General features: G+C 40.5%; 1 protein-coding gene across 1 annotated transcript in view; it reads right to left on the bottom strand.

Moving 5' to 3' along the window:
* Positions 1–25631, bottom strand: part of LOC137351435 (PWWP domain-containing DNA repair factor 3B-like) — a 55849-nt gene that overhangs the window by 12978 nt on the left and 17240 nt on the right. The window contains exons 2-5 of the mRNA XM_068015880.1: positions 19874–19998; positions 2500–2588; positions 1401–1471; positions 1092–1155 (exon numbers count right to left, since the gene is read on the bottom strand). Of these exons, the coding sequence (XP_067871981.1) occupies positions 1092–1155; positions 1401–1471; positions 2500–2588; positions 19874–19933 (284 nt within the window). The 5' untranslated portion in view covers positions 19934–19998. The remainder of the gene's footprint in view (positions 1–1091; positions 1156–1400; positions 1472–2499; positions 2589–19873; positions 19999–25631) is intronic.

The following is a 25631-nucleotide window of genomic DNA, read 5'->3' as shown; positions in this document are numbered from 1 at the left end:
ACAACTAGGGATGGACCATAATGCAGCAATAACTGTCCACATCCAGAGAAAAATGTACCTCTTCCCACTTACTTCAGATTGATAGAAATAGTGGTCAATGAATAGCCAGCCAGTTTGACTTTGCTTCCTCAAATGGAATTATAATGTGCACAAATTTGCAAAGCAATACCTTGGTACTGGTGCAACAGGCGTTTGGAGTTGGTCTATTTTGCAAATCAACATTTTCCAGATTTGCATATATTATGAAGATTATAACTTTCATACTGATAAAATTCCTCCATCAACATATACTGTACCTGTAAGTTTCTTCCTTAGAAGCATATGTTAACTGCATCATGTCTGTACCAAATCAATACATAAAAAGTTTACAGAATAGGCAATGCAGCTCATTATCCTATATTCTATGAAAGTGTGAAATTGTCCATTTGACAGGAAGAATAAAAAAGCAGATTATCTGAATGGCGAGAGATTAGAGCTGAGATGCAGAGGGATCTGGGTGTCCTAGTGCATGAATCACAAAAGGTTAGTATGCAGGTACAGCACGTAACTAGGAAAGCTAATAGAATGTTATTGTTTATCGCAAGGGGAATTGAATACAAAAGTGGGGAGGTTATGCTTCAGCTATACAGGGCATTAGTGAGACCACATCTGGAGTACTGTGTACAGTACTGGTCTCCTTATTTAAGGAAGGATGTAAATGCATTGGGAAACAGTACAGAGAAGGTTTACTAGACTAATACCTGGAATGGGCGGGCTGTCTTACAGGGAAAGATTGGACAGGCTAGGCTGGAATTTAGATGAGTAAGAGGTGACTTGATCGAAACATACAAGATTCTGAGGGGTCTTGACAGTGTGGATGTTTCCCCTTGTGGGAGAATCTCGAACTAGGGGTCGCCCATTTAAGACAGAGATGAGGAGAAATTTTCTCTGAGGGTCATGAGTCTTTGAAATTCTCTTCGTGAAAAGGCAGTGGAAGCAGAGTCTTTGAATATTTTTAAGGCAGAGGTGGATAGATTCTAGATAAGCAAGGGAGTGGAAGGTTGTCAGGGTTAGGTGGAAATGTGGAGTAATCAGTTCAGCCATGAACTTACTGAATGGCGGAGCAGGTTGATAGGGCCAAATGGCCTACTCCTAATTCATACGTTCGTTTATTTCCTACAAGTAGGCAAAGCAAAAATAGGAAAAATGCAATAGTCAATGAAAACTTGTAAAGTTAGCTACACTTCATGTGTGGGCATGAAATAAACATCTTATCTAGGATTGGTTCCTGAATTTCAGACTACTCTACTGACTAATAGTGGTGTGTAGAAATAATCAACCATATATTAAACTTGCTCAAATACTTTTCTTATTCTAAAATGTAGCTATGAAATTTGCATGTTTCATAAACAAGTACTTACCCAAATCAGAGCTGATGCTTTCAGCTTGTTTTAGCTCAAATGGTCTTGTGTCTTTGCACTTAACTGTTAATCTAAAATACAAAATAATTATATTGTATGGTTGCATGATGTTAACTGTTTTGTAAAATGCTCACATAGGAGCAGAAGGAGGCCATTTAGGTTCTCCAGCTGTTATGCCATTCAATGAGATCATGGCTGATCTGTGACCTAACTTTATATATGTACAGTGGTGAAAGCATATCCAAAATTATCATTTGTCAATGCTGCCACTAGGATTTCATTAAAGTGTAGTGGTGGGCATATGAAATTTTATTCCTATGTCCAGCTGAAGTGTTAAAATCATCCAGTAGCACCATTATGGATTTTATCTTTCCGAAGTTGCATTGCATTTGGAGAGAGCATTAAGGTTTGCTCACCAATGTTAGCAGTGGTGGAATAAGTTGAGGTGATGAATCATGAGTAGTACACAGAATTAACTAGCTTAAATGAAAATTGCCCTTTTAAAAAATATATAATTACATTACATTAACCTGGCGACAACACTAAATACATTCAAAATTTTAAAGTTATCTATTTAGGTATCAAGTGGTCATCCACATTGCTCATTGGTTGTCATGCTCCGTGAAGGAGCATGCAGTGGGTATTCAATAAAATCATATACTGCAGAATGACTAATAAATCACATCATCCCACTTTGCAACCACCTGCCCCTCCAGTTAGATTACATCTGCTAGACAGAAAGTTAACATTCTTTCCCAGTTTTGCATTGCTATATCCATTGCACATAGCATCGTACAAAAGGTAGCAGCAAATTCATCTTTCTTTTTCATGCAACTTCCTGAGGAAATCTTATTCTTGGACAATTTTTGCACAGCAACCTGTTGTATGTCAGGTCAGGGCAGCATTGGCTGAGAAGTGAAAGTAGGTCTCCTCAGATATTGGTAAGAAAATAAGGCATTCATACTAATAACTATAAAAATCATGCTAGCTATTAAAATAGAAATTGGATTTTCTGGAACATTGCAACAGAAATTAAACAGCTTAGATCTCTTCAAAATTTGTAATAGCAAGTTGAAATTTAATTTGCTTCAATACTTACTGTTTATCCAAGCACATTAGTTGGACATCTAAACAATCTGAATCCGTCTTGGAAGTTTTACTGGGAGAAATGCCAGACTCCAACAGTATCTTTTTAAAAAAGGAAATAAAGTTACAACATGTTTGCTACTCTAAGTGAGCATGACATGATCTAGACACAAGTTGCATTTACACAATTACTTTAGTAAATTAACTCTAAATGGAAACCACTTCTTTTTTAAAATAAATAGTAGAGTTACCAGGGTTTTCGTCAAGTGTAATTGTGAGCATGAAGTTTTTATAGCATTCATTTAATTTGATAAATGTTCAGTGGTACAATTATAGAATTATGCTCTTCCTTGTATTGTTTCTGGAGAGCGCATTATGGGAGTACTGTGACATCATCCATTAAGGGGATTACATCAGAAGCAACTGGCAAATACAACTCGTGATAACACTGTTTAACATCTAGAGACCACCTACTTTCCTTCACCAGCTGTGAAGCGCTTTGGGACATTGAGGTTGTGAAAGGGGGTAGACAAATGCAGGTATCTTTCAAGTAATGTGAAACCAGGTGGTCGTGGTGGAACATAAATTGGCCTTTCACCTCTTGGTATGTGTTCAAGTTCACAAAACTTTATATTATTAAACTTTCCTGTTTGATACCAGTAAGCATCATCCATGAAGTGAGCTTCTTGCTGAGCATGGACCTACAGAAATGAACTGGTCCAATGGATGTTTGGCATCAGTATTGGGAAACGATGTATTGGTGCAGAAGGTTCTCTTACGAGATTAGGGCTGAGAACATTGCTGAGGCAGAGTAGATTCCTTTACTCTGCATCTGTGGGACTTTCAACAATCTTCAGGTTTCATCACATACCATTTCCTGACCTTTGCAACTTTGGTAGTGTTGCAAGGAAAGGGTTAACCGCAGTCCTGAAATGTGCTAATGTTATACTGCTACTGAATTCCCTTTATATTGCAGTAACAGTAACCTTTTTAGCCTGTTAAGCAGGGAACTTTAAGTCAATTTAATGTACCACTGGGCTATTAGCCACAGTTGATCTTAAAGTAATGGTCGGTTTAGTCACTTCAGTAAATACAATTAGAAGGCATGTCAGTGTAGAAAATTTTAATTAGTAGATAACAAGTGCAAGAAAAAAGAGAGTTCTGCACAGGGAAGCATATGAGTATGGATGGCATCCTCCCATCTATGAAAGATGATGGACACGCAGCAAACAATCCATTTAGATGGGGTGTCTTCTCTTGGTGCACCTTTGCTGATGGTTGTGAAGGTCAATCCTTGGAGAGGCAAGTTCTGCCATAAGTGCCGCACGTGAAGCTGCCAAGTGATGCTGCGAGTATAGAGCCTCCTTTTTAATTGGGATTTATGCAGAAGCAGGAAACAGGTATGGAACAGGACTGAATCAAAGACCGACTTATAGTTGGATGTCCCATTTGATGGAATAGCAATTATATTTTACAAGAGTGAAACTACCGATGAGATAACTACAGGAGTTGCACTCGTCTATGATAAAAAGATCATTTAAGTTAGGAAAACAGAAGTTTTAAAAAATGTATTCATGGGATGTAGGTGTTGCTGGCAAGGGCAGCATTTATTGCCCATCCCTAATTGCCCTAGAGAAGGTGGTGGGATGGTGATGAGAGCTACCTTCTGGAACTGCAGCAGTCCACGTGGTGTAGGTACACAGAGCTATGAGGGTGCCAGTTCCAGTATTTTGACTCAACGACAGTTAAGGAACAGCGACATATTTCCAAGTCAGCATGCATGACTTGAAGGGAAATTTTCAGGTGGTGGTATTCCCATGCACCTGCTGCTCTCGTTCTGGATGGTAGAGGCAGAGTGTTCGGAAGGTGTTGCCGAAGGAATTATTGGAGGGACAGGTCTATTAAAATTTCCTTTATGGAGCTGTACCTTAACTTTTGTAATTATCTAATGCAGAGTTGTGCATTGTCATGTGCAAGGAGCAAGAGAAATGTAGAAAAATTAGGTATTTGTAATGCGTATTTAGATACCAAGCTCAGAACTGTCACATGTTTGACCCCCCCACCCCGTCCCCCCAAAAAATCATTAGGCCTGATTGTAAGTTTACTGTTTAAACACATGTTTAAGTACCATTACATGTGCAGTATACCTAAACCTGTAATACCTGATATTCAAAGTACAGAAACCTTAGAGATTTGAAGAGTAAATTATAAATAAGAACCCCCTCCATCAGCAGCATCCTTGACCATTTGTGGTTTCCCAATTCTAAAATATGCAATTAAAAAGATCATGCCAGCTATATCGCACAGAACCCAAACTACTGATTTGTCACGGTAAATATTAATGATATCAACTGAAGCCCATTCTTGCAAACATGAAAGAACCATGTAGTCATAACATTCATCACATACAAAAGTATAATTTACTACACATCGCTGAATACTTTTAATTTTTCTGAAAAGTATTCATTAAAACCAAAGTATATCCTACAATTCTAGCACATAATACAAAATGTGACAAAATAAACTCTTTAGTCATGGCATTTAAACTTCAAAATAGGAATTTAGAAGCAGCCTGCAACAGGATACTTGGTGTAGTACTTGAAATTAAAGTTTTGCTCCAGTGTTGAACAAATTAAGGCAGCTTGGGAAAGTACTCCTTTTCAAGAACTCACATCTGTGGACTTTTGCACAAGATTATCTTTCCAGCTGGCAATCAGTTAAAAGGTGATATAGTGCAACAGAACACACACACACACAGCCTTCTCCCTTTGTACATTTAGGATTACGCGATAGTTCAAGAGAAACACATCCCTCCTCCGAGGATAATACAACACAGGAGTCAACTGGGCACATCGTGCCTGTGCCAATATTTCGAAAGAATTATCCATTTAGTCCCACTCATTTTTTCTTTCCCCATAATTTTTCCATTTGAAAGCTACTATTGAATCGGTTTCCACCACCCTTCTGCTCCATTAACAAAATACTCATCTCCTCTCTGGTTCTTCTCAATTACCTTAAATCGGAGTCCTCTGGTTATCAACCCTCCTGCTGCTGGAAACAGTTTCCCCATATTTACTCCATCAAAACCCTTTATAATTAAGAACACACTATTAAATCTCCCCTTAACATTCTCTGCTTTGAGAACAATCCCAGCTTCTCTAGTCTCTGCACATAACTGAAGTCCCACATCCTTGGTACCATTCTAGTAAAGCTCCTCAGCACCTACTCCAAGGACTTGATGTACTTCCTAAAAGATGTGGTGCTCAGAATTTGACAACACTACAGACGAAGCCCAACGTTGCTTTTTTAAAAACCTTTCTTGCTTTTGCACTATGACTCTATTGACTATTTCTAAAACTAAGGATCCTTCATGCCTTTTTAAAAAAAAAGCAACAGCCTTCTCCTGCCACCTTTAAAGATTTCCCTTCCTAACAGCACCTACACCCCAGGGACTACAACGGTTCAAGATGGCAGCTCACCACCACCTTCTCAAGGGCAATTAGGGATGAACAATAAATGCTGGCCTTGCCAACGATGCCCACATACCACAAATGAATAAGGAAAAGTGTAACCACCCAGGTCCCTGTTCCTGCATGTGCTTTAAAATAGAAGAATTTAATTTATATTCTCTCTCCTCTACTTTCTGTACTCTGCTTGATTCTCTATAGTATTATGAATCTGACATTTATCATAAGCTACCTTTTTTTGTTTCATTGTAATCTCTACATCTTCAATCATCCAAGGAACTATAGTTTTTGATGCCCTTCCTTTTTTCCTCATAGGAACGTGTCCTGTCTGTACATCAAGTACCTCCTCTTTGAAGGCCTCCCATTGTTCATTTAATGTTTTACCTGCCAATCGTCGTTTCCAATGCACCTAGGTCAGATCCCTCTCAGCTGACTGAAATTAGCCCTCTTCCACTCGAGTATCTTCACCTTTGATTTTTCCGTGTCCTTTTCCGTAACTACACTAAACTTAATGACAGTGATACAAAAGCAAAATACTGCTGATTCTGGAAATCTGAAATAAAAACAGAATGCACTGGAAATACTCAAGTCAGGCAACATCTGTACAGAGCGAAACTGAGTTACTGTTTCAGGGTGAGTGACCTCTCATCAGAACAAAAGGTCATCAACTTGAAATGGTTATTCTGTTTCTCTCTCCACTAATGATAATGATCACTGTTTTCCAAATGCTGGCCCATTGAAATGTGTTCCTCTTGCCCCATTTCATTCCACTGAACTAGATCCAGCATGGCTTCCTTTGCAGTTTTCTCTACTTGATCCCTCCTTTTTCCAGAGGACCCTTCTAATACTAATATATCTCTCCCAACCCTCTATGCACCTTATTCCTCCTCTGATGTTTCATCCTGGTTCCCCTCCCTCTACCAAATTAGTTTTAAGTTTTATTAACTTTTTTTTTTCTTCTACTTTTTCTCACGACCTTGACGTGAACACTTGCTGAAACCTAGTTTCAAAGGCCCCAGTACCCAAATGGCTGTTCTCCATAAGCAAAATTAGATAGCAAATGTTGGTAGGCTTTTCATTTGTAGAAGGGAAGGGATTACAGCCAAGCTTGACCCTGTTATCACAGAAGTCCACACACACACACACCCTTTATCAGCACGGCTCAATAAACAATGTTCGGGACCAGACACCCTGATAAGCAAGAATTTAATGCAGTAAATGCTCAAAATTGGGCATGGAGGCACAAAAAACAAAATTGAGACCAAAAGCAGTTACTGAAATAAAAGTAAAATGGACAATATAAAGAAGTGTTTTGCTTAAAAAAATTATGTTTATTATTTACCATTATACACATAAGCAAAGGATTGGCAGGCTGGGTCTCTTTTCTCGTGAAAAAAGGCTGAGTGGTGACCTAAAAAGTCTTTAAAATTATGAAAGGTTTTGATAGAGTAGACAGAGAATGTTTCCACGTGTGGGGAAGAACATAACTAGAGGCCATCAATATAAATAGTCATCAAGAAATCCAGAAGAAATATCTTTATTGAAATAATGGTGAGAATGTGGAACTCACTACAATAGGGAATATTTGAAGTGAATAATATACATGCGTTTAAGGGGAAGCTAGACAAGCATGAGGGAAAAGGGAATAGAGGTTACGATGATCAATTTAGATTAGGAAAGATGGGAGGAGGCTCAAGTGGAGCATAAACCATGGTTGGGCGAATGGCCTGTTTCTGTGCCGTCTATTCCATGTAATATTCACTAGTGGCAGTTTTCAGTTTTGTGCAATACAACATGCCCTCCTCATTAGAGGAACAATGCCTGCCAAGAATAGTTTTATGTAACTTATACCAAAACTCAAGGCAGAATCATACACCTTGGTATGTGTTAGAGAAAAACAAATTCAAAACAGAATTGATTGCCAAGCAAATGCAAATAGATAGCAGGTGCTCCATAAGGTGAAACAAACTGAACTTTTGCAGAAGTGCAAAACAATTGGAGGATTAAATTTAGAAGAATGTTAATGCTCTCAAAGGCTAAAGTATAGTAACGCTAATAATATGCAACCACAGTCTAGGTATTAGCACAGCTTCATAAAATAATTTGTTCCTTCTACTATCTGGCATCCTATTTACTACTCTTGGCTCCTCTGGAATCTTTTTTTGCCTCTGGAGACTAAAGACAAACAGTGATAAAACAATTACTCTTGGAAGCACTCGACATTGCATCTGCTGTTTTACTTTGATCAATGCCAGACTGAATTCTCAGCCCCCTTACAGGCCAGTACACACCACCAAATTGCTGGCTTGCACGTGCCTCCTCCCCCCAGCTGCATCTCGACATCAGAAAAAAATCTGCAGCAAGAATGGTGAAGTTGTCAACATGACTTTTTAGTAACTGCATTGTTACGACCTGGTGAGAAAGGGGTCCAAGGGTTCCCTCTCAGCCTTTTCCTGGTTTGACCATAACAGGGTTTAATTTTTCAAAAAACATTGTATTTTAGCTTCCCCTCAGTGATTCCTTGTCTACTGCTCTCCAATTGTAGTGGCAAAGAAATCAACCAGATAGGTTTTCTTAGATTTAAACAAGAAAGGTGTAAGTTTATTAACCGTAAAACTCTAATTCGGTTAAAACTACTACGAATACGCAACGATGCTCGCATGCATATGCGATAAACACGCAGACAGAGACAGAAAATGAGAAAGAATAAAGGGGAAAAGTGTGAAGCAATAGCTGGAGTTCATTTACTGTTCTTTGAGTTCGATGTAGTGTCTTTGATTGCAGTTAAATCTTGCTGTTACATTAGGGCCCAGTGCACGCTTTCAAACATGTTTCAATGTAGGAATCTTCTCTCTTGAGGTTTAAGTGACTTCAGTGGATCTGAAAATTCGTGAAAGAGTGCGCCAGGGAGAGACCTTCCTTCTCTTTTGTCTTCAAATTGCAGTCTCCCTCTTCAAACTGTTCTGTGAACATAATTAGAAAACCTTGGGCCAACAGGTTGTTCGTGTGACTAGGTTTTTCCAAAAAACTCTGCTGTATTTTTTCTGGATTCTCCATCTTATCAGGCACCCTGGCAGAGGGGGGGGGGGGGGGGGGGCGATGAGCAGAAAAAGAGGTGGATGGAGTGCTGGATTGTTACACATTCGATTTCTGGTGATCAAAATCCATTTGGGTTAATTGGAGCAGTTCCATTGTCTCTCCAGATCACTATCTTAGAATGCAAATATTTCTAGCCACAGCAGTGATCTCTTTAAACAAGTCATCTTTTCAGTCCAGCAACAGTTTAAAATTAATGCTTCATATGATGAAATTAATATGCCTCCTTCATGGTAGGTAAGGTCTTCATGACAGCATGTATGGAAACCATGCATGCGCAGTTGCCCCAAAGTTGCACTGACAATTTATGTTGCCAAATAGATCCCAGAGTATAAACAGGGTGAACGCTACCAAATGAACAGTTTTATATTGCATTATATAATGCAATATAACCTTTTGCGTTGAATCTTTTGCCATCTTCTGCTTTACTTGACAAAATCTCTAAACAGCATTTCTACAAATGCATTCTCCTAATTTGCATGTGATACTGCAGAATCATCACATTAGATGTAATAAGGTAGGTCACTGTGGAAGATACTATACTGGCACCCAATTCCCTTCTTTAAAAAAGGTGCTTTAATATTGATGGTAGATTGCTAGGAGAACAGTGCTCAGAGACCCACTATCTACAAACGCTGCTCTTAGCTTTTTTTCTCCTTACTATCTAGAGACTTGAAGTTCATCTCTTAGTGTTCAACTGCTAAAAGTATCACTGCCACCGATGAAACATTAATAAAATGCATCAAAAAGCCAACTGCTGAGGAAATGCTTTTGCATGTCACAATGCCTCCGATATTTGTGGAGAGGGAAGGAAGTGCGGTAGAAATCCAGTGAGGTCAGTGACGTGGATATCCTGCTGAATATAATGGCAGGACTATCATTTTTTCCCTTGTTTCTAACCAGGCTACATTGACAGGCTGCCAGCTGCTGGGTGGAAAACTAGAAGCAGGAGGTAGTAGAGAATCCAATATTTTAAATCCAAACATTGTTACAGTAAAACATTTATGTAGAATATCCATCAATTATTAAAGTGACATGTACCTTAAACCCCGAGTAGAAGACTGCAGAGTTAGAGAGATACCTTTGTCTCATTTAAAGGGAGAATTATCATCACCTCACTCCAGTAGTCATACCTTTACCGTGAGACACACTGGAACGAGTCCAATGAATCTAAAAATCCAACGTGTACTTCCAATATTTATACTGTTTTTCAAGTTGCATAACTAATTTCTTACATATGGAGATATTAACTGCAAGTTCACCCCTTTTATTTCCCAAAAAAGGCTATATAAACTTAATTTCTAGGTAAGGTCCAGGCCTCAAAGATTTCTAAAAAAGCCAAGCTGAGAGCCTTGTGATGGTCAATTTTTCATTAGTTAAATAACTGTTTCCAGATTATAATTCAGTTTTGGGGTTTGGGTTTGGTTAGCTTTGTCAAAAATTCAGCTGACTGTGATTTAGGGCTATCAGTATAAAACCATCTTATCAAATTTTACACAGTGGCTTTCATGACAGTTTGCAAAACTATGTTATTAATGTTTCACCGTGTGGTGAGGTTAATGACTTTGGCAGTGAGTCCTTAACAGAAGCTGCCTTTATGGTTCCAAGATGAGGCAAGCTTTTTCACTCAGGTTCATGTCCTATATGTGTTGTAGAAATGAAATTTAAAAATTTTTTTTAGGAAGATTTTAAGTTATTTAATCGCTCATAGATAGGAAAATAACACTTTTAACCCCTCATATGGTCAGATTCCTTCACAATGAGGGAGGTTGCCAATTGCAGCATGGACTAGAGAGAGGCCGCAATCAATGGGAGGGAAGCCAAAGACTTCCATGAGGGGTCGGGGGATCATTTTCTCTGCATGACCCATTAAAAAAAAACACTTACCTTCTGGAATTGGCAGCTCCTGCTTCCTTTTTGCTGCTAAGTTTCCTGAGCTCTGGGAAACCCGACTGGCAACAGTTTAATTTAAGGCTGCGTTTGCTGACAATGCAACCACTAGGTGGCGTAGTACTAGCACATGCGCAAATGCAGCCTCTTCTACTGAAACATCACTGTCTGCGACTTTTCAGGCAGCTGCCAGGATTAAAGATAGCACTGCTCAATTTATCACAACAAATAAATTCAACCCAAAAATCCCCTCAATAGTTGCCATCACCGCCTCCATCGCACCCCCAACAGCCACCCACTCCCTCCCGTCATTGTCCCTCGCTTTGCCGCTTTCTCCCACACCCGTCTTCTCGCCGTTGGCTCCCTGCTGCCTTCCCTTAGCCAATCACTCCGGCCTCGCCGCTCCCCACCACCTCCGGCCACTCGCTCCCCGCTAACCCCAACCCACTCCCATCACCTCTCCCCCACCATCGCATCCTCTGGCCGCTCGCTCCCTGCTCCCCCACTCCTCCCCCCAGTCGCCAGACCCAGGCCATGCCGCCCCCACTCCCCCCCCCAACCAGCTCCCACATTCGATTGTTTTCCCCATGCAGCCTGAAGAAGCAAGGTGGGCCACGAGGGATGATGGGTTGACGCAGGAGTCAGAGGCCGAGAGGAGGGAAGTGGCATGGCCTAGAGCTAGGAGCTTGATGAAGCGGACAGTGAGCAGTCGGAAGGCAGAAGGCAGGAAATGAGGAGTGGGGAACGATCGGCCCAGGGGAGTAGGGAGAGCAGTGGCGAGGCCTGGAGCGAGCAGCTGAGGTGGGGGGGAAAGGAAAGGAGGAGGGTGGCCGAAGGAAGAAAGCCTCGAGGGTGGGAGCGAACCGCAGAGAGGGCACAAAGCGTGGAGGCCTGCAGCGAATGGCCGAGGGGTAGGGCGGCTAGTGTGGCAGCAGCAAGTAGTTGGTGGGGGGTGGGTGGTGGAGCAAGTGGCTGCGGGAAGGCGGGAGGGAGCAGGGTACTGTGCAGGTGAATGAAGACTGCCATTGTGGCGTGATGTCGTCACGTACGTGCATTCATACTGGCAGGCTGGCAAATGTTTGCGCACATTGATGACGTCCGCGATTGCTCTGCGCATGCTCTGCATTGTTCGGAGTCACTTTGTTAATTTAAAACAGACTCCCACATGCACTGTGGGAGTGTGATTTAAATACATTAATAGAGAGTGTCCCAACTCTCCAAGTCATGACATTTGCACTTGATACCCACTGCTGTAAAAACAGCAATGGGCATTTATGCGGCAGGTTGGGGACCATCCTTCGTTTTTAGTTTAGGGTTTAACCCCTTTCCCCCAGTCACTTTGGAATGCATCGTTTATTCCATTTATAATGAAAACAGAAAATCTCGTGTATATTCTGGAATCAAGGTTTACAAGGTAGATACATGTACCAATTTCTCCTGAAGTAAGTTTCTCATGTCAACTATGCAGTTGAGGCATCCAGTAAAGATCAGGCATCTTAAAAATGAACTACTGCAGATATCACATGACTGCCACATGGGAAGATGAAGAGGGAGGAAGACAGGGAAAGATATCAAAAATAAATAATCTAAACCGAAAAGGGGTAAAATAAAAAGTTTCTAATTAGGTACAAGAATAGTAAGAAAAAAAATGGAAAGACTTAAATTGAGAAAATTCTTCAATACAGGCCAAATTCAGAAAACTAACTGGATTTAAAAAGCAGCTGCAGCTATCAGTTAAATCAAGTGTTTCTTCAACGGTGCTACTTTGGTTTTCTAGCCACTTACTACTACAAGACCTTTAAAATCTGGCCCATTTTGTAAACTAAAAGGGTTATGTTAAAAAGGTTATTATGGAAAATTAGTGTTTACAGTAGCTGATTATTTGCTACAAATAAATTAGTTAAGTGTGAGGTTAACTAAATGCACAAATGTTAAAGCAGAAATTATACACATACTACATGAATCTTACCTTTCATGTATTTGTTAACTTCCACAGCAAGAATGTAATCCTTTAGCAACAGAACAGTTAAAAATACAAAAAGAATGTTTAAGGCAATATTCTTTTTAAAAAAAGGATAAAAGAAAAGCAACAAATGCTGGAAACTGAAATTAAAAACAATAGTGAAATGCTTCCATGGAACAGAATTGTTTTAGATTTTCATATGCTGGGCCCAAATAGACTGAAATCACTTAGGTTTCTTGGACTGCATGGCACCATGGGCCACAGCTTGGTTATCGCGGTCTTGGGGAAATAAAGTTTTCTTCTACAAAATGGAGCTTAGGTTAACCAAGTTTGTGAGCTCAGTTGAAAGTTGCCTTGGGTTAGTATTTCCTTTGGCACTGCTGATCATCTACGAAATTCTGCTGGGTAAGTGGCCCCATACATCAGAGAACATAATCAAGGACCAAAAAACTATTACCTAATTAAAAATTAATTTTGAGCCATTCACATGGACCACAAATATAAGAAAGGCCAGGCAGAGCTGTAATGCGAAATCTCATACCATTTCTCTCTCTAGTTGAGATAACCAAGCTGAGGTACATTCAGCCATGCAGGACACATATGGCTCTAGTTCCCAACTTCCCTTCCTGGCTCACATGCTAGTTGATATTGTTAACAGTTTTCTCTCCTCAGCTTTTGTGCTATCATTCAAATCTGCCGTTATCACCCCTCACCTCAAAAACCAACTCTGGATGCCACAGTCGCTGCAAATTACCATACCATCTCCAACGTCCTTGAATGTGCTGTTGCCTCCCTAATGCATGTCCATATATCCCGGAACTTCATGCTCGATTCCCTCCAATCAGGTTTCTGCCCCTGCCACAGTACCAAGACGGCTCTTATCAAAGTCACAAATGACATCCTATATGACCGACAAAGGAAAACTATACTTCCTCGCCCTTCTCAACCTGTCTGCAGCCGGTGACAGGGTTGGTTATACCATCCGCCTCCAACACATTTCCACCATCAGCTGGGTGAGACTGCACTTGCCTGGTTGCATTATGATCTAATTGCAGCCACTGAATCACCTGCAATGGCTTCGCTTCCCACTCCCAGATGTTATCTCTGGTGTTCCCCAAGGATCTATCTTGGCCTCCTTTTATTTCTCAACTACACGCTGCCCCTTGGCGATGACATCCGAAAACACAGCAGTTTCCACATGCACACCGATGACACCCAGCTCTATCTTACTACCTACCACCTCCTCTGTCTTTAAATTGTCAGATTGCTTATCTGATATCCAGTCCTGAATGAGCAGAAATTTCCTCCAATTAAATATTGGGAAGACTGAAGCCAATGTCACAAATCCTGGCCTTTTGAGCAGCCCCGATTTTAATTAACAGCATTGACGGTCATGCCTTCAGCTGCCTGGGACCTAAGCTCTCTAAATTCCCTCCCTAAACTTCCTTGCCTCTTTACCTCACTTTTTTCTTTTAAGACACTCCTCAAAACCTACCTCTTGGACCAAGCTTTTGGTCATTTGCCCCAATATTTATCACTTTATGTGACTTGCTGTCGTTTTATTTTATAATGCTCCTGGGAAGTGGCATGGGACATCTTATTATGTTAAAGGTATTTTATTAATGCAAGATGTCATTGCGGAGTGAAACCCAGGCGTATTAAACAGAACAGGGGCTGGGTTAAAAACAGGGCGAATAACTGCAAAAACTGAAGTTTTTCCCCAAACTTCATAACCAAAACCTACTCAACCATATCCATAAGACAAAACCCTTCAGCTATTCTCAAGCTCAAAAATACAGAAGGAATTCCACTGTTTGAGCTAAACCAACTACATGGATCAACCCTAACGAAACAGCAAGAAATCTGCCCTGGATGCAGCAACTGTAAAGTTAGATCATCGAATCAGCACCGCAACAAATCTAAAACAGGCAAGAGCCATAAAGATGGCAACCAAGCCACACCATAAAATTTACTCTTCACATATGACACTAAAGCACACTTTGCGCAGAACTGAAATCAAATAACTGCATTTATACAGACCACCACAGATACCGGGATCTAAGCTATGTAACATATCAGTCCTACACATGCAGAACACAAAGTTTACAAACAGTATCTCATTATAGATATAGACGTACTTACAGCTTTGGTATTGAAATATACTAAAGAGCACTAAATAGTGAGAAGCAGAAGAATGCAAAATGATAGAAATACTTGAAGGCGACAGCACCAGAAGAGCAAAGGGAGAAGCCAAGGTGCGATTTGGCAATTAACAGTTTGAGCAGGGAAAGTGAAGGAACGTACAGTCAGATGAGGAGGCCTCGGTAAGGGGAAAGTAGCTGCCATTGGTGAACCAGGTTTCTATGAGGATGTTGACATGCAATAGGAGTATTGCTTAAAAGCTACTTCCTAATGCAAAGGATATGAAGTTTGACAGTGTAATCAAATCTAGTGTCGTGTTTTTAAGATAGGTTAATATATTTACACAACAATCTGTTGCTAGGAAACTTTCGAGATAAATTAGGTGGCATCAAAGGAATTTGTTCTAACTAATGTCTTCCCCAGCAGTGCCAATCCCAATAATATAAAACACAAAGGGGGGCGGCTGCTGCTGGAGCAAACAAATGCTCTACCCAAGTGCTGACATAACCATTGCTTACATGTACCTACTCTATTTAAAACAGCCATACGTAGAGATTTCAAACTACTATGGTAGAGGTCTAGACAACAGAATTTACTCCATGATTGTGCAGTCTGGTATCCGTATGGCTCAGAGTGAGCCCATCATAACTGAAGTGGTGGTAGAAGGCCCAGGTGTCAACCTCAACCCAGTGATATCGCCTCAGATTCAGAATGTTGTGGTTCAAGTCCCACTTCGATGAACGCATAATACAGGCTGACAATTCAGAGCAGTACTGAGAGTTTGCTCCACTGTTGCAGGTGCTGTCTTTTAGATGTGGCGTTAAACCCCTCTACCCATTCAGGTGGACGTAAAGGGAGGATCCCATGGTGCTATTCGAAAATGTGCAGGGAGTTGTCCAGGTCAATACGTGTTCCTCAACCATCACAAATCAGGTTCTCTGGTCATTGTGGAATCTGGCCGTGTGCAAATTGGCCGTGCTTAGACTTCAAAAATTACTTTAATGGATTTAAAGTGCTTTGGGTTGTCTGCAGATAATGAAGGTGCTATATGCAAATTCTTCCAATCAAGCACAAAAGAAACAGAAGGTGGGTGGCACGGTTGAGAGGAAGGGGGAAATTGGCAGGATCCTCCTGATTGCTACCTATCCTGGAAGTGGTGTTTGGACACTGGACATGAATAGGATCAGAGCTGCCAACTACCACCACAACTGAACATCTTTCTCATTGGACAAAAATCTGTGCCCGGCGAGAAGTCAATATATTCAGGAGGAAAAGGAAAAAAAAAACAAACAGTCAAGAGGGGAAAAAAGGTTATGGGAGTAAATTTCTACCTGGGCCCATTTTCAGGCCCAGACTTGATACTTCCTGACCGTGAGGGCCTGAACCGTAAGGGCCAAGGATCAATGAAAATTACATCAGCTTCCAGAGCTACACAAGCCTCCAGAGGCAACTCGCCAGAGCGAAGAGATCATTGTTGGGCCAGCAGTTTTACTGGCAGATCTCAGGTAAGGTGGCGGGGGGTGGTGGGAGACAGAGAACAGGGCACTCCTTTTTTTTTTGTTACATTCCACAGGAACATTTTATTCTGGTAAGATTAAAAAATGAACTTACCTTTCTTTGGCAGCCTCACGGTCTACTGCAGAATCCAGAGTGGAGCAGGCCCGATGACTCATTTCTGGATGGGGCTCTTCAAAAGGCGTTAAGCCCCAATTTACATATTTAAGAGACCGAGTGCCCGTGTTAAGTCTTGGAGGCTGATACCAGATACAGGGGTCCACAAATTTACCTGAGCAGACTTGGCATAGGTTGTGCCACTGTTAAATTGATATGCTTTGCTCCCATCTTACTTCTGAAAAACCATTTTAAGCATACCAATTTCTATACCATGGTTTCTACAATACCAGAAGTGTTGAAGAAATTATTTACAAGGACAGGGACTAGAGTGGCATGCCCAGTAATCTAAATTCTTGCTTATTATGAAGTCTACAATATTAAATTTAAATCATAAAAGAAAACTACATTCCAGGAAATGTGCAACAATCCAGAAATTCTTTACCTAAACTCATATATCCTGCAGGTTCAGTATTTACAACTGCGCTTGCATCTACTTTGAATTGATTAGTTACCAGCAAAGTAGTGGGTGGTACAGTGGCGCAGTGGTTAGCACCACAGCCTCAGCTCCAGGGACCCCGGTTCGATTCTGGGTACTGCCTGTGCGGAGTTTGCAAGTGTGGGTTTTCGCCGGGTGCTCCGGTTTCCTCCCACAGCCAAAGACTTGCAGGTGATAGGTAAATTGGCCGTTGTAAATTGCCCCTAGTGTAGGTAGGTGGTAAGGAATATGGGATTACTGTAGGGTTAGTATAAATGGGTGGTTGTTGGTCAGCACAGACTCGGTGGGCCGAAGGGCCTGTTTCAGTGCTGTATCTCTAAATAAAAAATAAAAACAACATGCAAGAACTTAGTCACCTAAATCTCACTCTATGCAAGTATGTAAAGGAAATAACTGTCGCAGCTAACATAACAAAAGAAGAAAAACACTGGGCACTTCAGGCAAACCCTGCCCTTCATTCCAACCCACAAACTGGGGTATGGGGTGAAAGAAGAAAAAAAAAATACAAGTTCTATAAAAGAAAAGGACTCGATCATATTTAAATCGATTATGAGCTCATCTTCATTCCGGCTAGTGGGCAAAATCATTTTGATAAAAGCTCGTCTCACTCAAATAAGTAAACAGAATTAAAATCTGGTCACCCAGTTCTGATGAAAGGAAACTGACCTGAAACATTTACTCTGTTTTACTCTACACAGGTGCTGCCTGATTTCCTGAATGCTTCTAGCATTTTCTGTTTTATTTCAGATTTCCAGCGTTCATAGTATTTTGCTTCAGAATTAAATCTAGTTTAGTCAACTCCTACAGCAGAAAGGAGAGGAATAGGAGGAAGAATGAAGAAACGTGTCAGATAGAAGACTATTTTCTTCAATTAATTTCAATCTTAATCCTTTTAGAACTTCAAACATTCTCATTTGCCTTGAGAGTGCATATATCATGGTATACATAACATTGATTTTCAAGGTTTGGATCGCCTTTCATAAACACAGATGGTCTTTTCTCTTTACAAATTTAAAAAAATAGATTCTTTGTTTTGTTGCCACAGTTCACTTTACCACATTTGCCCATACTAATCTCTGATTATAGTGGTACAAGGCAACAGTATCAAAATACATGCCATGCCATCAATCAGCAGTTTGCCTTTTGTATAAGAATGGCATTATACTCATGACTAAAGCAATCACAGAAAACTTGTGATAAGATGCTAGAGAATACAGAGGTACTTGTGGACAGTGACTGATTGGGAGGGCAGGATGGGGGGGGAAGCAGGAAAATACCATATCAAAATGAAGCAGATAAGGACGCGAGTGGTTGCTGGGAAATGAAATAACATGTATATATCTAACTCCACTAATTTAGCAAATATTCCAATGTCCTTTACAGTTGGGCATTAGACCCAAGCAAGACATAGGGATAGAAGGGATTATGATGATACTGGTTTTAGGGGGTTTTCAAGGGAGACATTTAGCACGAGAAGATCTAGAGACAAGATAGCTGAAGACATTGCAACTAATGATAGACTACGCTAAAACACACATGCAGCAAAATTTGGAATAATGGTTGATCTAAGCAGGAATGTAGAGTTGGAGGAGATTGCAAAGACAGGAAGAGGCAAAACTGGAGCGGAATCTGAAGACAAGTTTGAGCATTTCGAAATCTATACAAATCTTGGGAGGAAGACTGAGGGTAAATGAATGAATAATGGGATATAAATACTGATAAGTGGAAGCTCGCTTACAACAGGGTTCAATATGAAATTTTTGTGGAAGCTCAAGTTTTCATAGCTGGTGCCGATTCATTACTTGGGTAAGTATAAATTTTTTCCCTAAAAATTAAATTCCAAGAGATGGCCTCCTATTAGCGTCATCTAGAGTTACAAAAGCGCGATACATGGTTATCAGGGCAGAATGACATTAGGAGTGGGGAAAAAAAGTATCCCAGAGCTAGTCCCATTGAAGGCGCTCGGCTATCTCAAACCATTTTGTCCTTTAAGCAACTTGTTAACCATGAAAGCTATATGAAGCCAAATGCAGTAAAGTATCTCATTTCAACAACAGCAAGACTCACAATTTCTCATGCATTATCAGAGCTACTTAATGGATCTTTTAAAAAATTTCATCAGACTTTAAGAAATTTCAAGTCCACCTCTTGCCTGCCTGTTTAATTACAGCTTTAAGCTGCACAAACTATATTACACAGCAGGACAGTCTTCTTCCTTTTTTCACTCTAAAAAAGGTTTTGAAAGCCCAAACTAGGCGTCATAGTCATTACTTTCATCTGCTCTATTATTTTCAACTGTGAAGCGTCCTGAACTATGAGCCTTAGCCCTTCAATGCGGTTTTCAAAATTACTCGTCAAAAATGCAGAAAAAAACAGTCCCAATTAAAGGGTCTGGAACCTTAGCAAAAAAGTCTCCAGTTGCCTGGTATTAGCAAACACATTTAGTCTGAGTGTACAAATTGCTGAGAATATTAGGCATGACTAAAAATTACAATTACACACAAATCTGTATAAAGTGGTTAAAGGTTTATAAAATGGGTTTTATGTAGCAAGGCTAAATGCCACTGAGCTAAAGAATATGGTTTAGATGTGGACAACATTCAGTATAAAAATGAACACAAGCGTAAAATGGAGGTGATTGTAGCCTGGTGACATGGTACCACAAAGAAAATATATCCAAAATTATGGAAGAAAAAGACATATGAACAAGCCAACTTACTTTTGCAGGCCACAGCCGACCTTGCCATTTGCAAAAGATGTATTGCTCCAAGTCAGTCATTGCTTATGTGTTTTCGGAATAGAGTGCATGCCCAGGCAATCATAGACTTGTTCTACACTCACATACTGCAAAAAAAAAATAATTTGATGATTCCTTGACAACAGAAAGCAATTAAAATTTTGTTTCACAGCCATTTAAGAAAATTTATAATTTATAAATATAAAAAAATTACTGTAAATCTGGAATATTTTCACAAAGAATATTTTCAAAGCTGCCAACACTATCTGTAAGCAATGAAATCTGACAGTAAACATCTTTACACCATACTTTTCTAGACACACCACAGCAGATTTGTAATGCACATTACATTAGAATGTATTAAAAACTTCTTTTTACAATGGCTATGGCTTCTACAGCAATACAATTTTATTTCAATGGAAGGAATGGTAAGTTAAAAGTATCACATTGTCATCGCTCTCCTCTATTCAAATATTGGTTTGAAACTACAAAAACTCCAAGATAATTAAGTCTAAAGCAAACAAATTAAAAATTCACAAATATGATCATAAATCACACCATTAACAGAATAACCTCGACCCATTAATTTCAATAGAAGCTACAAAACAAGCAGTACACTCATGAACACAAAATATTTAAATTTTCATTAAATTCAAATCAATCAAAATAAAATAGTACAAAGCATGAAAGAAATACACACGAAGAGCTAAATACACTTTCATATCCCCCCTCCCCAATAAATAATATTTCTGGTGTAGCATGCAATTTTATTTGAGACACAGAAGATTTTTTTGAATGCAAACATCCGCCCTGTTGGCGATAGATGATAACTGGAAGAAAGTGGGAAGATAGAATTCAACGCAGGGGCTTGGGGCAATTAACTATGTTGAGATGTTTTCCAATATTTAATCTAATTAGCGGGCGGCACAGTGGCTAGCACTGCAGCCTCACAGCTCCAGGGACCCGGGTTCGATTCTGGGTACTGCTTGTGTGGAGTTTGCAAGTTCTCCCTGTGCCTGTGTGGGTTTTCGCCGGGTGATCCGGTTTCCTCCCACATCCAAAGACTTGCAGGTGATAGGTAAATTGGCCATTGTAAATTGCCCCTAGTGTAGGTAGGTGATAGGGAAAATGGGATTACTGTAGGGTTAGTATAAATGGGTGGTTGTTGGTCGGCACAGACTCGGTGGGCCGAAGGGCCTGTTTCAGTGCTGTATCTCTAAATAAAAAAATAAAATAACCTCAGGGTAGGACATCCATGGGGGTAGACCACAACTTGTGGAAAAAGTAGTTGACAAAGAGAATAGTTAAGTGCAGGAGCAGAGTGGCGATTGGAGATTTGATAAAGAGTACATCACTTCTGCAATGATAAATATGGCCCCAAATGGTTTCATGTCCCCCAAGGTGATAGGGTAAGGGACATAGTACCATACAGCACAGAAGAGGCCATTCAGCCCATAGTATCTGTACCAGTTCTTTGGAGAGTTACCCAATTAGTGCCACTCCTGTTTTCCCATAACCCTATAATTTCTCATCATGTATATATCCAATTCCTTTTTTAAAAAAAGCTATAGTGAATCTGCCTCTGCACTCTTTCAGGTAGTACATTTCAAATTTATAGCGTAAAAAAAAATTCTCATTTTCCCATTGAGTTTTTTTTGACAAATATCTTAAATCAGTGTCCTTGGTTACCAACCCTGTAAAGTAACACAGTTTCTCCCCATTTACTTAATCAAACCCTTCATAAAATAATGGAAGATTAACCAGAAATCATTGTTCAAGTTCTGTAAAGCGTGTTCCAGGAGTCAGGAGACAGATTCAGAACAGATGAAGACTACAAATGTGAATTGTAAGCTGATTTTGCAGATATTGACTAACTTGCTTGGAGGTCCAGCATTTTCTACTGTTATTTCAGATTTCGAGCATTTTAGTTTTTTTCCAACCAGAAAATAAAATTTATTTTAGTTTACAAATATTCTCCTTTCAGCTGCTCTGAAGCTAGACTCCTGCTAGCAATACTGTACCGCAGGTGATCATCATCCAGTATCTCATTAAAGTGGCAAATTCATTCATGAGCCAAGACAGTGAACATTAGTAGACTATTCACCACGCAGAAGATTACAGCTGAACATTATCCTTTTAATGATTCTACATGCGCATCTTTCAGCAGCAGTCACTGCAGAAAATAAAACTATTGAACCCAAGTACAATAGTTAGAAGTGGTCAGATGCATAGAAAGATTATGTTCAGTTTTATAATTGGAGTATGAAAAAGACATCATTCATTCAGCAAAGTTACAAGTCCATGCTGAAAACTTCCTCTAAATCACCTGAAATTCTGAGATTGTGATTGGGCTGAGATTGTCGTGGATAGCACATTTAGACAAATGCTGCAAAGGCAGAAAGGGAATGGGTGACCACCAGGCAGAGTAGAGGAAGGCAGGTAGTGCAGGAGTCCCCTGTGGCCATCCCCCTAACAGATATACCGCTTTGGTTATTGTTGGGGGAGATGGCTCAGGGGAAAGAAGCAAGAGCCAAGTTCATGGGTGGCTCTGCTGCACAGGAGGGAAGAGGAGTGGCAGGGCTATAGCGATAGGGGATTAAATCGTAAGGAGAACAGAAAGGCATTTCTGCGGCCGCAAAAGAGACTCCAGGTTGGTATGTTGCCTCCCAGGTACTAGGGTCAAGAATGTGAGTGACTGCAGGGCATTCTGAGAGGGGAGGACAAGCAACCAGTTGTTGTGGTACATATCGGTACCAACAACATAGGTTAAAAAAAAAAGGGATGAGGTCCTACAAGCTGAATATAGGGAGTTAGGATGTAAATTAAAAAGTAGGACCTCAAAGGTAGCTATCTCAGGATTACTACCAGTGCCAGCTGCTAGTGAGAGAAGAAAAAGTAGAATATATCAGATGAATACGTGACTGGAGAAATGGTGTGGGGGGGGGGGGGGGGGGTAGGGAAGAGATTCAGATTCCTGGGACATTGGGACTGGTTCTGGGGAAGGTGGGACCAGTACAAGCTGGACGGGTTGCATCTGGGCAGGACTGGGACCAATTTCCTTGGCAGGGGGGGTGGTGTTTGCTAGTGCTGTCAGGGAGGGTTTAAACTAGAATGGGAGGGGGATGGGAATCTGAGCAGGGAGACACAGGAGGGGGAAACAAGGATAGAAATGAAAGACAGAAAGGTAAGAAGAAGTGGAAGACAGAGAAAACAAGGACGAGAAACAAATGGGGCCATAGTGCAAAATAAAGCTAAGATGACTAACAATGTTAAAAAGACAAGTCTAAAGGCAGTGTGTCTTAATGCACGGAGCATTCGCAATAAGGTAGATGAATTAACAGTGCAAATAGATATAAACAGTTATGATATAGTTGCAATTACGGAGACATGGCTGCAGGGTGACCAAGGATGGGAATTGAACATCCAGGGGTATTAAATATTTAGGAAGGACAGGCAAAAAGGGAAAGGAGATGGGGTAGCGTTGTTAGTAAAGCAGGAAATTAATAGTGAGGAAGGTAATGGGCTCGGAAAATCATGATGTGGAATCTGTATGGGTGGAGCTAAGAAACACCAAGGGGCAGAAGACATTGCTGGGGGTTGTCTTTAGGCCCCCAAACAGCAGTGGAGATATAAGAGATGGCATTAAACAGGAAATTAGAGACACATGCAATAAGGGCACAACTGTAATCATGGGTGACTTTAATCTACATTTAGATTGGTCAAACCAAATTAGCAATAATACTGTGGAGGATGATTTCCTGGAGTGCGTATGTGACGGTTTTTTAGACCAAAACGTTGAGGAACCAACTAGAGAACAGGCTATCCTAGACTGGGTGTTGTGCAATGAGAAAGGATCAACAATCTTGTGCGGGGTCCCTTGAGGAGGAGTGACCATAACATGATAGAATTTTTCATTAAGATGGAGAGTGAAGTAGTTGAATCTGAAACTAGGGTCCTGAATCTAAATAAAGGAAACTACGAAGGTATGAGGCGTGAGTTGGCTATGGTAGATTGGGGAACTTTACTAAGAGGGCTGACGGTGGATAGGCAATGGATAATATTTAAAGAACGTGTGCATGAATTACAACAATTATTCATCCCTGTCTGGTGCAAAAATAAAGCAGGAAAGGTGGCTCAACAGTGGCTTACAAAATAAATTAGGGATAGTATTAGATCCAAAGAGGAGGCATATAAAATTGCCAGAAAAAGCAGCAAGTCTGAGGACTGGGAGCAGTTTAGAATTCAGCAAAAAGAAGACAAGGAAGTTGATTAAGTGGGGGGAAATGGAATATGAGAGCAAACTTGCGGGGAACATAGAAACTGACTGTAAAAGCTTCTATAAATATGTGAAGAGAAAAAGAGATCAGTGAAGACAAATGTAGGTCCCTTACAGTCAGAAATGGGGGAAATCATAATGGGGGAAATTATAATGGGGAACAAAGAAATGACAGAACAATTAAATACAGACTTTGGTTCTGTCTTCACAAAGGAGGGCACAAATAACCTCCCAGATAGGTTAGGGAACCAAAGGTCTAATGAGAGGGAGGAACTGAAGGAAATCAGTATTAGTAAAAAAAAATAGCGCTAGGGAAATTAATGGGGTTAGAGGCTGACAAATCCCCAGGGCCTGATAATCTGCATCCCAGAGTACTAAAGGAAGTGGCCCTGGAAATAGTGGATGCATCGGTGGTCATCTTCCAAGATTCTAGACTCTGGAGCAGTTCCTACAGATTGGAGGGTGGCAAACGTAACCCCACTATTTAAAAAAGGAGAGAAAAAACAGGGAATTACAGATCAGTTAGGCTTACATCAGTAGTGGGGAAAATGCTAGAGTCTATTATAAAGGATGTGATAGCAGAATATCTGTAAAGCATAAATGGGATTGGACAAAGTCAGCATGCGTTTACGAAAGGGAAATCATGCTTAACAAATCTACTGGAGTTTTTTTGAGAATGTAACTGGTAGAATAGAGAAGGGAGAACCAGTGGATATGGTGTTTTTGGATTTTCAGAAGGCTTTGGTAAGGTCCCACATAAGAGATTAGTGTGCAAAATTTAAGCACATGGGATTGAGGGTAATATACTGGCATGGATTGAGAATTGGTTGACAGACAGGAAACAGAGTAGGAGTAAACAAATCTTTTTCCGGGTGGCAGGCAATGACTTGTGGAGTAACACAGGGATCAGTGCTTGGGCCCCAGCTATTCACAATATATATTAATGACTTGGGTGAAGGAACTAAATGTAACATTTCCAAGTTTGCAGATGACACAAAGCTGGGGGAGTAATGTGAGCTGTCAGGAGGATGCAAAGAGACTCCAATGTGATTTGGACAAGTTGGGCGAGTGGGCAAATGCACGACGGATGCAGTATAACATGGATAAATGTGAGGTTATCCACTTTGGTTGTAAAAACAGAAAGACAGATTATCTGAATGATAGATTGGGAAATGGGGAGGTGAAACTAGACCTGGATGTCCTTGTACACCAGTCGCTGAAAGCAAGCATTCAGGTGCAGCAAGCAGTTAGGAAGACGAATGGTATGTTGACCTTGATTGCAAGAGGATTTGAGCACAGAAGCAAGGATGTCTTACTGCAGTTAAACAGGGCCTTGGTGAGACCACATCTGGAGCAGTGTGTGCAGTTTTGGTCTCCTTATCCTAGGAAGGATGTTCTCGCCATGGAGGGAGTGCAAAGATGATTTACTAGCTTATTCCTGGGATGGCAGGATTGACGTAGAAG

This window comes from Heterodontus francisci, chromosome 36, assembly GCF_036365525.1.
Source record: "Heterodontus francisci isolate sHetFra1 chromosome 36, sHetFra1.hap1, whole genome shotgun sequence".
In the NCBI taxonomy this organism is placed as follows: Eukaryota; Metazoa; Chordata; class Chondrichthyes; order Heterodontiformes; family Heterodontidae; genus Heterodontus; species Heterodontus francisci.
The sequence above is the reverse complement of the archived record's forward strand: the minus strand, read 5'-3'. Positions and strand labels throughout refer to the sequence as shown.